Consider the following 11,430-nt stretch of genomic DNA (forward strand, 5'->3'; position numbering starts at 1 on the left):
CAGTAAGGATTAATCAAATATAAAAATACAAAAATGAAAAAAATACATAAATTTTGCAAAAAGAAAAAACATGCAGACACATGTATAATATCATATAATTATCATATTAAAAAAAGTGAGTGTGACATATCAAAATTATTTTTACACACAGAAATACAAAAAAAAAAACACATCTATGATTCTATATTTGCACTACTATTAAAAATATGAATAAGACTATGGAATTTTCTTTTGACTAAAATGCTCATTTTTGGATTTAGTCCCTATTTAATTGTGACGTTTAAATTGTAAATTAAACAATTACTATTCATATAATTCCCTTCTATTTAAATCTTACATTTTTTTTGATAAATGAAGAAAAAAATATACACCAAAAAGATAAAGCATTACAAACTTCACAAACCAAGGGTAAGCACATTTACCTAGGTAAATGACTTCTCGAAAAATGAGCATGGCCTAAATTGTAAATATGTAAAGTTGGATCATGGACTAATAATGGACATGTGATATTATTTAGGTTGCTTATGGATCATGTTCTGTTTTCTTTGAGATTGAATGACTATATGAATTGAAAATACGGAATGTTTATCTTTTGAAAAACATATCTTATGGATAGACATTGGAACCACTAAGTAGGGGTGAGCATAATTCAGTTAAAACTGAAAAATTCAGTTTTGTTTTGTTTTGGTTAATTCGGTTCGATTAATTCGATTTTTGAATATTTGATTTCGACTTCGGTTTTTAGAATTAGAAATTTGATTAACTGAATAAATCAAATTAACCGAACTTTGGTATATAATATGTAATATATAATATAATATGTAACACATAATGCATAATATATTATATTATTTATATATTAAAATATAATATAATGGAATTTTCTTTCATAATACATATTATATATATATTATGTTATAATATATATAACATAGTATATATTATTAAAATTTAGTTTTAACTGAAATAATAAAAAACCAAATAAAAATTTTGGTTTCGATTATTTTGGCTTTTCTATAATTCAGTTTTAGTTCAATTTTTATTTTTTAAATTTGATTTAAAACATTTCAATTTATTCGGTTCATTTTTTAACTGAATAAATCAAATGCTCACTCCTATGCTAAAGCTAAAATTGACCTTACAACTAATCTTGATAGGCCAGGCTGAGGTTCCAACTTCCAAATAAGCTAGTTTGAGAAACAAAGCTGTGTTTAGTTGCAATGTAAATAGATTTGCACTGATGCAAAACTATGGCAGTGCAATTGATTTAAGTGTAAATTTTGACCTATTTTTGTTTCAAATTTTAGTTTATTTGGTTTGATTGAAGTACAAATGAAATAATTAAGATATAAAACAGAATAAAATAAAACCTAAAAGAAAATTAAATGAGAATTTGCATTCCCATGCATTTATAGTAGTGCAAATAAAATTGCACTTCAACCAAACACAGCCAAACAGATTTTTAACTTTTTTTTTCCACTTTTCTTGATGAGTAGAAGCAAACGGACTAATGCCTGAGTGTGAATGTTTCTTTGCGTTGTTATGCTTTTTACGGGGAAGGAAATGGAGGCATGAGAGGGATTTTTCATTTTTCTTTAACGTAACAGAAAAAAAAAAAAAAAAAAAATATATATATATATATATTTTCCGGCGGTAGAAGCGATCAAATGACCAAACTACCCTCTATCCCCAATCAAAAACAGAAATTTCTCCTCCAGGCTCCAAGCCTCCAACTTTGTACCACCTCCCCTTGGATACAGAGTATGGCAACAATTCACTACTGCGGCTTTCGTCGCCTGAACACGCGGCCATGGCTTCTGACAGTCTCTTCTTCTTCTTCTTCTTCTTCTTCCCCGTCACTCGCTCCTTTTGCTTCTCATTATCTACATTCCTCTTCGCTTGACGAGTCAGAAGGTCAGCAATCTCCTCCTCTTCCTACCACGACCACTACTTCTACTACTACAAGAAAACCGCCACATCAGTCTCAACCGTTCTTTCCAAAGCGAGGTCAGACGCTGGAGCTGGTCTGCGAATCTCTAGCCTTCAAAGGCAGGGGCGTATGCAAAGTCGCTGACACAGGCTTCGTCCTAATGTGCGATCGAGCTCTCCCCGGCGAACGCTTTATCGGCCGCGTTACCCGCAAAAAGGATAACTACGCTGAGGTGCGTACATTGCTTCCGGTAAACTCTTCCTGTAATATGGGCCTTAACAATTCAGGATTGTTGTCATGTATGTACCAGGTACAAAAGATAGAGACGATTTCTCCACATTGGGACTTTGTTACTGCTCCATGCGAGTACGCTTCAGATTGTGGAGGTTGTAAAACACAGAACCTATTGTATGAAGCTCAGGTTAGAGCGAAAGAACAACAAGTTCACGAGTTGATGATACATGTGGGCAAGTTTTCCGATAAGGACCCAGAATTTGCTGCCTTCATGAAGCCTATTGTTCCGTGCGATATTCAATTTCATTACCGAAATAAGGTGTGTGCTACTCTTCGTCTTCGACCTTGTTGGACATTATCACTTCATAACTTGAAACCAAAACCATGGAGTATTTAACATTTGAAAATTTTGTTTTATTCTGAAGCATGTATCTTTGTTGAGAATTATAATATAAAGATGCTAATCAATCCTGGCTTATTGAATCTATTGTTTAGTTACCAACTTTCTAAATCCCAAGGGTGAAAAACTGACTAACGAAATGTAATATGTAGTATTAGTCTTTTAAAAAAGGTGAAAGGTAACTGTTGCATCCTAAAGAGTCTATGTGTACCATGTAAAAATACACCATATGCTTTATACGAATATAAACTGGAAAAAAAAGGTGGAACAAACTTGGAAAAAGAAGTCCTTTGCTAGTACTGACCATCCATTGTAGTTGGGCATCACTAATTCAATCTTATATTCGTGACTTATAATTGAAATGAGATAATTCAGCTTTGCTTTTTGAGAGACTCAATTGTTGGGATTAAGGTCGAGTTGAGTTGAGTTCTAGATAAAATAACATTTTAGAATTGAAAATAGAACTTTCTTTTATTTGTTTAGCATTGATAAGGGTAGAGGAAATTTGTTCATATTTAGTATCATTTTTTCCATACGCTTCAGAAATCAGGATAGGTTTGATACCCACATTCCAGGAACCCATGTTATTCTTCCCCAAACCCTAACTTACATAGGTCTGGATTTCTCTAAAATTCTTCAACCTATTAACTTCCTAGTTAAAGTGGCATTTGCATGTCTGAGACAACCTAAGCATGGCTACTGAAGTTGATTGCTGTCCAATAATAACAAGTTCATTTAGAACAGGTAAGCTCAGCCTTGTTACTAATGACATTCTTAATTATTACAGTTCAGAAAATATGCTTTACCTGAATGCATAATATTCTTATGTCAGACATTCCTTCCTTTTCACCTAATGATGCATATTCTAAACTACTTAACTAGAGATGCAGATGGAGTTTTCATTTAGTAGTCAAAAGTGGCTACCTAGAGAGGCACTTCATGGGGAACGGGATGGTTCAAATGGTTATGCATTGGGGCTGCATGCTCCAGGATTTTTTGACAAGGTCCTCAATGTTGAGAAGTGCTTATTACAAAGTGAGTCTGCAAATAAGGTATGTTGCTTCATCATTCCAAAAACTGGATATATGCAGCGGGTATTGCAAATTTATAGCTCCCTCATCTAGTAAAATAAGAAGTGCCGTTTTTTTCCACTGTTTTAAGGTAGACCTTAACCTTACTGTTCTCAGTGTTCCTCACAACCTAAAATCCCATTTCTCAATGGATATAAGCTACAAATGCAGAAGAATAGAAGGAATAATATATCCGTGGTCCAATTACCCAGTTCTTTTATGAGCATTTTATTTACATGATATGTTTTGCCTTTTTTGCTAATGATGTGAGTTATGTTTATAAATTACAATTATAGGTTCTCCAAGTGGTTCAAGATGGTTGGAGAGATCCACAGCTAGGGCTTTCTCCATATGATACTCATACTCATGCTGGATTTCTGAAGCATCTAATGCTAAGAACCGGAAGGTAGAATCTCATTCATCCTGTTTATGTTTCCTTTAGTTATCACATAACAAAAATTGTGATATCAACAGGAACACTCTTATGTCATGACTCATGACACACCCGCCCACTCAAACAATATCCTTTATTTTCATCTGGCTAATTGATGCTAAAACCTGAATAAGTTGTGACATCTGGGAAATGTGGGGGAGAACAAAGACAATGGACAAGGACAAGAAAAAATGTCTGATAATGGAAAGAAATAATTTTTAGAAGATAAGCAATGAAGTGGTTGATTGATTCACCTACATATATGCAGCAAGATTTCAATTTCTATTCATTAATATGGATTCCAGTCTATACCATGATTTTGTTGGGTGACCACCTTCTGTGATTCTGTCCTCTTTATTTAAGTTAAACAGCAAAGTGAAAGAACAGAACTTGAGTTTTTTTTTTTTGGCGTTGCATATATTTACTGTGAAAATTGAGCACATTCTATGTAATATTTTTATGCTCACACAGAGACAATATCGGGCATTTAGAAAAAAATGAAATTGGTATCTGATAACTTTATTTTATAGTAATGTAGTAATGTGCCCTGCTTACTGTTTCTTTTCAAATATCTATAATTATCTTTTAGCCATAATAATCCTGTCAGTTCATGGGCATGAGGCTCTGTTGCTTTATTTCCTATCTTTTAAATACTGTTTTCATTGTGGTGGAAGATTCAATATTTATCCCGATTGGGTTGTAAGTCCACTAGACATTCATAGACAATATTTTTTTTTTTATCCTAGATGCCTCTACGTTATGCATGAAGCACATATTACTGCATTTTAGATCTCATATATTTCTTCTTTCTATATGGTGTTCAGCATTTGTTCCTTTTTTATTGGTTTTTAAGTCATTGAAAGTTTCATTTTAAATGCTTGAGTTCCTCTTTTTTGAGGGTTTTTTATGGCATCATTAAATCTTAATAATAAACCACTAAAATGGATTTCATTTTTGTCTCAGAGATGTAACAACTGGTCTACCAGAGCTGATGGTTAATTTTGTGACTTCATCTTACAAGCCAGAGTTGCTGAAGGTTCTTGTTGAGAAGATCTCAGCTATTCCTGAAGTGGTTTGTATTCTATGCCCTTCATTTTCACTTAGGCTATGTTTGGTTTGAAGGAAAAGGTAGGGAAAAGAAGGGAAAGGTAGAGAAACCTATACAAGGTTTGTAAAGGTTTTCCTAACTTTCCCTTCCTTTCCCTACTTTTTCCTTCAAACCAAACACAGCCTTAAGGTTTCATAAAGAACTAATGGTTTCCTCTTTTTTTTTTTTGAAAGTTGCAAATTTCTGCAAAGAATATTGTCGGCATTGCTTCCATTAGATTTTTGCAGGATAATTTCATGGTTACCTTGAAGGTTCAAGTCAACCTATAGAATGTGTAGTAAGATTATGGATAAATTATTCATTGCTGTTTCTCCAGATCTACTGGTCTTAGGAATGCTGTTGTGGTGAACTTGGTCCTCTTTTTTTCTCAAAGAGGCTGACTGCTATCTTCTTTTAAATAGTGATCCACTGAAATATAATCTCTTTCTTTTGTCCTTCTAAAGTATGTGGCATTAGATGCAATTGTGTCCCATGTATACCTCCAATTTTAACCAAAATTGTTATTGTACTTAAAAGAACAACTGTAGCAATTTTAACAATGTGCAAACAGAATTAAGTTTTTTCCTGGTCAGCAGTAGAATTGTGTATTTGATTTTGTGAACCTTTTTGTTATCGGAATTATAAAATGTGTTACCTAATTAGGTTATTTCTACTGTTCTCTAGCATAATAGAATCTCCTTAACATGATATTTTAGCTACCAGGGTGTGTTTGGGTCGGAGTGGATTTGTATTTGGCAGTGGAATTGGAATTGTGAAAGCTGTGAATCTCTGAATCCCACTGCTTGGATTCACTTCTAGGCATCATGTAATTCACTAGAACCATTTTTTTTTTTGAGAAAAGGAAACTTTCATTAAAGAAGGGAAGGATAGGAAGATCAAACAAAAAGAAACAAAAAGCCTTCCCTAAACATTAAACAGGAAGCTTTATATTGCTGTACAACATCCCTGCCCACCCCAGATTTCGCAAGAGCATCTGCTACTGAATTCAGATTCCTTGGAATCCACCTGAAGACACAATGAATCTGAGATTGAATATCCCTGATTTCATTGATCTGGTGGGAAAATCTCCAAGGACCCTCCTGTTTATTTAGCATCCAGCTCATGACCACCTTTGAATCACTTTCCACCACAACTAAAGGGATGTTCAAGGATTTGACACATCTCAGCCCCGTTAGCAAGGCCTGAATCTCAGCTTCGACTGCTTTTGCCTCTCCAATGGGACCACTGAAGGCCCAAACTTGAGTTCCTAGAGCCGAGAATATTCTGCCACCTATACCTGCCTGACCTCTGTGATTTAAACTTCTGTAGCAACTGCCATCAAACTGGAGGATGAATTCTGTAGGATGTCTGGGGTTCACAGGAGAGGTGAGACCTCTTCCAGAACTTGAATAGCTTGAAGAGCTCAGGACCGGCCCCGAATTCCTTTCTAGGTCTCCCATTGAGATGCTTCTGAACAATCTACTAACCTTCATCCAAGAACTAATTTGAAAGAGCACCCTTCCTTTTAACTCATCGAGGGAAGAGTATTTATCTTCAAATATTCTTTTGTTGTGTTCCTTCCAAATGCACCAGCAAATTGCATGGATGATCGCCTTTCCAAAGAGGGCACCTCTTTTGCCAGAGGTACATCCAGGCCATTGTAAGATAAAGTCAGACACAGTATTTGGAGGGGTCCAATGAAAACTACCTCTATAAAAGGTGTCCAAAAAGAATTGCCATAGACTTCTGGCTACTTCACAGTTAATAAGGAGATGACTACATGACTCCCCATCTTTCTTGCACATAACACAGGCATGAGGGGCAATGTAAAGGTTTCCTTTCCTCTTTCTTAGCATCATATCACAAGTATCGATACTGCCACAATAAGCCTCCCATACAAAGAAGCACACTTTTAGAGGGACAGCAGAAAGCCAAATCTTTCTATGCAAGGAGGGAAAGTTAGTTGTCCCAGAAGTCAGCACACTAAAGAAGGATTTTGTGGAAGACAAGCCATCCGAAGAGGGCCCCCAGATTCTTTTGTCCTGAATCAAGTGGGAGGGGAAGACAACTGAAAGAGAGGACAGAAGGGAAGAGATATCTTGAGTTTCAGGATCTGTTAAGGCTCTCCAGAAGTTAAAATTGAAAGAGAGACCAGTGTCTCCTCTGAGGATAACTGAAGAGACAGAAGCCTGTTTGTCATGGGTGAGACTAAAAAGGAGAGGGTGGGAAAAACAGAGAGGTTGTTGACTTAACCAAAGATCAGTCCAGAACTTGATACTAGAGCCATTGCCCAGTCTAAATCTCAAAAAAGGAGAGAACAGATCAAGAAGGGAAGAGATGCCTTTCCAGGGGCTGCGATGGGAGTATCGAGAAGAGACCAGATTGGAGTCCCGACAATTCCTACTCCTTTCGTACTTGCTTCTAATAACAGTATCCCAGAGAGAAGACTGTTCCAAGGGGAATCTCCACAGCCACTTCCCCAAGAGAGCATAATTTCTTTCCAGAATATGACCTAGCCCCAATCCCCCTTCCTTTTTTTTAACCTTCACATTCCGCATTTTAACATTATCTAAGTGATGCGAAGGGAGTGGTCATTTCATTTTGGCAGAATTAGGCAGGAAAGTAATTCACTTCTAGGCATCATGTAATTCACTAGAACCAGGGTTTTTAGCCTTCACATTCTGCATTTTGACATTATCTAAGTGATGCGAAGGGAGTGGTCATTTCATTTTGGCAGAATTGAGGCAGGAAAGTAATTCAAGTCCAATTGTGCTTCTGGAATCCAAATGCAGCTTTGTACAATAGTCTGAACATAGGGATTCTGGATTATTTCTACATCAACTGTTTTGATTTGGTCTGATTAGCAATACTGCTTACCTAGCTTTGGCTCACATTGCTGGTCATGGAAGGAATTAAATACTATTAGATGTGAGGCCAACTGTGTCTTCAACACAGTTACCTACTAAAAGGGTCAAAAAAGGGCAACTGGTTGCACATTGCTGTTTGTGCTATTTTTTGTTTTGTAAGCCTGTGATCAGTTGTGTCTCCAACACACAACTGGTCACACTTGCCTACCAAAAAGGACAAAAATAGCAAAGAGGGAAACTGAATGACTGGGTACATGACTCAACCCCACCCATATTATAATTTTAGGACCTCATCTATAACCAGACACTTGGATGAACTGTTCCTGTTGGCAACAAGAATATTACTGAACACATGCACTCAAAATTTATGTATCATGTATGCCATACTAGAATAAGTATCTACCATGTTAAGATATTAATAATTTCTTAAGCCTCTTAATGGCCAATCATATATTCATAGCATGTCATGTCTTGTTAGATATTTCATGTTGTTGGGTAATGTTTGAACCATCATTTTCTACACAGTTGGCTGTTATTTGTTGATGACCAATAGGTAAGCATCATAAATAATGTGAATAGATCTATCGGCAACACATCTGCTGGGGAGGAAGAATATGTTTTATATGGTAAATCTACCATCACAGAGACCTTAAGGGGACTTACTTTTCAGATCTCAGCGAACTCTTTCTTCCAGACAAACACACACCAGGTATGCTGTATAGGGAATTGAAGTGCATTACTTTTCATAATCTTGATTTAGCATTTGTCAGATCAGATCCTTTAGACTGTGTTTGGTTTGATAATAAGAGAAATAGAAGGTTGAGTTTAAGTTCTTAAGAAATTTCACAAAATTTGTTAAGAACTTCCCCTCAACTTTCTTTTTTTTCCCTTATTTTCTATCAAACAAAACATAGCCTTAACGTCATGTTATATTGTCTGTGCGTTTATTTATGTGCATGATTTCCAAATTTATTAAATATCGTAGATCCATCTTGTCCAGGCAGAGGTTCTATATAAGATTATAGAAGATTGTGCTGCTATAAGAGGAGATGGCTCCGAAATTGTACTTGACCTCTTTTGTGGAACTGGAACCATTGGTCTGACACTTGCCAGAAGGTAGACTCTCTTCTTTTGGTTCAATTTTTGAATTTTTAGTCTTTGAAAATATGGGATCATGACCTTTACCTTGATTTCTTCCTATCAGGGTCAAACATGTTTATGGCTATGAAGTAGTCAGTCAAGCCATTGCTGATGCTCGTCGAAATGCTGAGCAGAATGGTATACATAATGCTACATTTGTCCAAGGGGATCTCAATAAAATTGGTGACACTTTTGGTGATGGGTTTCCTAAGCCTGACATTGTCATTTCAGGTTATCTTCCTTTTGAATATGCTCTCTCCTATGCCCAGCTTCCTCCTTGATATAATAACTTCCCTAATTTTAGTGCTGCTATTTGGAGAAGGGGGTTTTGTACGGTCTATATTTTTAACTATTTTGGCAAACAAAAAGAGCAGGAAAAAGATATAAATAGAACTTTGAAGGAGGAAAGGAAATTCAAATGAAAAGGAGCTATAACCTGCGTAGGACTGATGAGAAGTTTTACACCTAAGGGCTTTTCTCATTGTGATTCTGATGGGACTTTTATTTAAATTTTATTTTTTTTGTATAGCCAACCCTAAATAGTTGGTATTTGAGATTAGGGCTGTGTTGACTTCAGTCAGTTACTATTATTCAATTAATTTTGATTATTTGAATATCCCCTATAAAGAACCAAAATGCTCTTCTGATAGACCTGTATCTTTAAAACTGTGATTGATCATGAATTAGCAGTATTTTCACTACAAATCAAGACTCTTAGCCTCTTAGACTAAAATTTGTATTTTTTTATGGCTCCAATATTTTTTTTTGATGAAGTTTTTATTGCTCTAATAGAAAAAATGAAAAATGTAGCGATATCTGGTTTAATCATCACTTTATATGACTACACAGAATTTGATGAATTGCATAATTTTTACTCATTGCTCATAAAACTGCTGCAGATCCTAACCGTCCTGGCATGCATATGAAGTTGATTAAATTTCTATTGAAGCTACGAGCACCACGCATTATTTATGTTTCCTGCAATCCTGCTACATGTGCGCGTGACCTTGATTACCTCTGCCATGGTGTGGTATGTGGTGGAATCATAAATATCAGTTTTCTGTTTTTGTGTTTATGGAAATTGACTATTGAAAAGTGCATGCAGGTGGAGCAGAATATAAAAGGTTGTTACAAGCTAAGAAGACTGCAGCCAGTAGACATGTTCCCTCATACACCTCATATTGAATGTGTTTGCTTGCTAGAGCTTGTTTAACTCCTTGTTTTGATCTTTCACTGCCCAGATTGGCAACTTCCTTGTCTCTTATTTCTGAAGCTTTTTTCTCTTTTTGCTATCTTTGATTGTTGTACAACAATCAGTTTATTATCCTCCTTTACTTGTTATGACTCTTAGCAGGAGAATGTGGGTTTAGAAAATGGTGAAGAAAGAAAAAAATAAAAAAAACAAGGAAAAGTTAGGGGGGGAGGGGGTTCTGAGAGGACATGGAGAGTGTTCTTTCTTTTGAGGATTTCCATACGATTACATCTACAAACGTAATGATTTGTACAGGGAACATTTCCGAGTAGAATTGTACAAGGAGTTATTACCAACTTATGTAGTTATGCCTGCAAAATGTAATCTGTAAACAGCGTTGATTAAGAAAGAATGTCTCTGTACTAAGTAAAGAAATCACATTCTCTTATTTATAAATTGTTATGTGCCTTGGGAAAACTCACCCCTAAAAGCTAGGTGTTAGAGGGAGTGAACTCAAAACACATATATATTCCACAACAGCATCCTATACCATCGATGTGGGATACCTCACTCACATTAGTATCCCATATTACCAACATGGGACAAATGGATTGTAATATAAACAGTTTCCATTCTCTCATTGTTTTGTTCTTTTATTTTCTTTATTTCTCTCTCTTTATATATATATATATATATATATATATATATATATATTTGTCTATCGTTGTGTTTTTCAAAGCTGGGAAGACAGTTTTCTTCTACCCTTTTCCTTTTGTAGAGCATTTTAATTATACACTTGTAAGACATTTTGCGGTTATCATGGGTAAGGATTTAATTCGGGCTGGTAGGTTGGGCTGAGGATTAACTCAAGCGAAGATACAAACCTTACCAACCCAAACCCAATCTGGCCCGTTGAGGGGGGAGTAGAAACATGATGACTTCAGCATTCTGCCAGACAGCTTATATGCTAATTTTGATGAAAATTCGGAGAGCCCAAAATATTAAGACCTTTTAAGTAAAGATAAAAAAGAAAAACGTGTAGTCATTCTTGCCTTTTTTGTACAAAATATTAAAGTA

At 35.6% G+C, this 11,430-nt stretch overlaps 1 protein-coding gene across 1 annotated transcript; it reads left to right on the top strand.

The window, feature by feature from the left end:
* The first annotated feature begins 1,707 nt into the window (after window positions 1-1,707).
* LOC104588214 (RNA methyltransferase family protein) lies at window positions 1,708-10,809 on the top strand. Its single transcript, XM_010246058.3, has 10 exons — window positions 1,708-2,162; window positions 2,241-2,483; window positions 3,455-3,616; window positions 3,931-4,040; window positions 5,031-5,139; window positions 8,575-8,730; window positions 9,022-9,137; window positions 9,226-9,392; window positions 10,061-10,191; window positions 10,267-10,809. The coding sequence occupies exons 1-10, from the start codon at window positions 1,764-1,766 to the stop codon at window positions 10,372-10,374; spliced, it is 1,701 nt and encodes a 566-aa protein (XP_010244360.1). The 5' UTR covers window positions 1,708-1,763; the 3' UTR covers window positions 10,375-10,809.
* Window positions 10,810-11,430: the final 621 nt, after the last annotated feature.

This window comes from Nelumbo nucifera, chromosome 8 (assembly GCF_055504915.1).
Source record: "Nelumbo nucifera cultivar China Antique chromosome 8, China Antique-T2T, whole genome shotgun sequence".
Taxonomy (NCBI): Eukaryota; Viridiplantae; Streptophyta; class Magnoliopsida; order Proteales; family Nelumbonaceae; genus Nelumbo; species Nelumbo nucifera.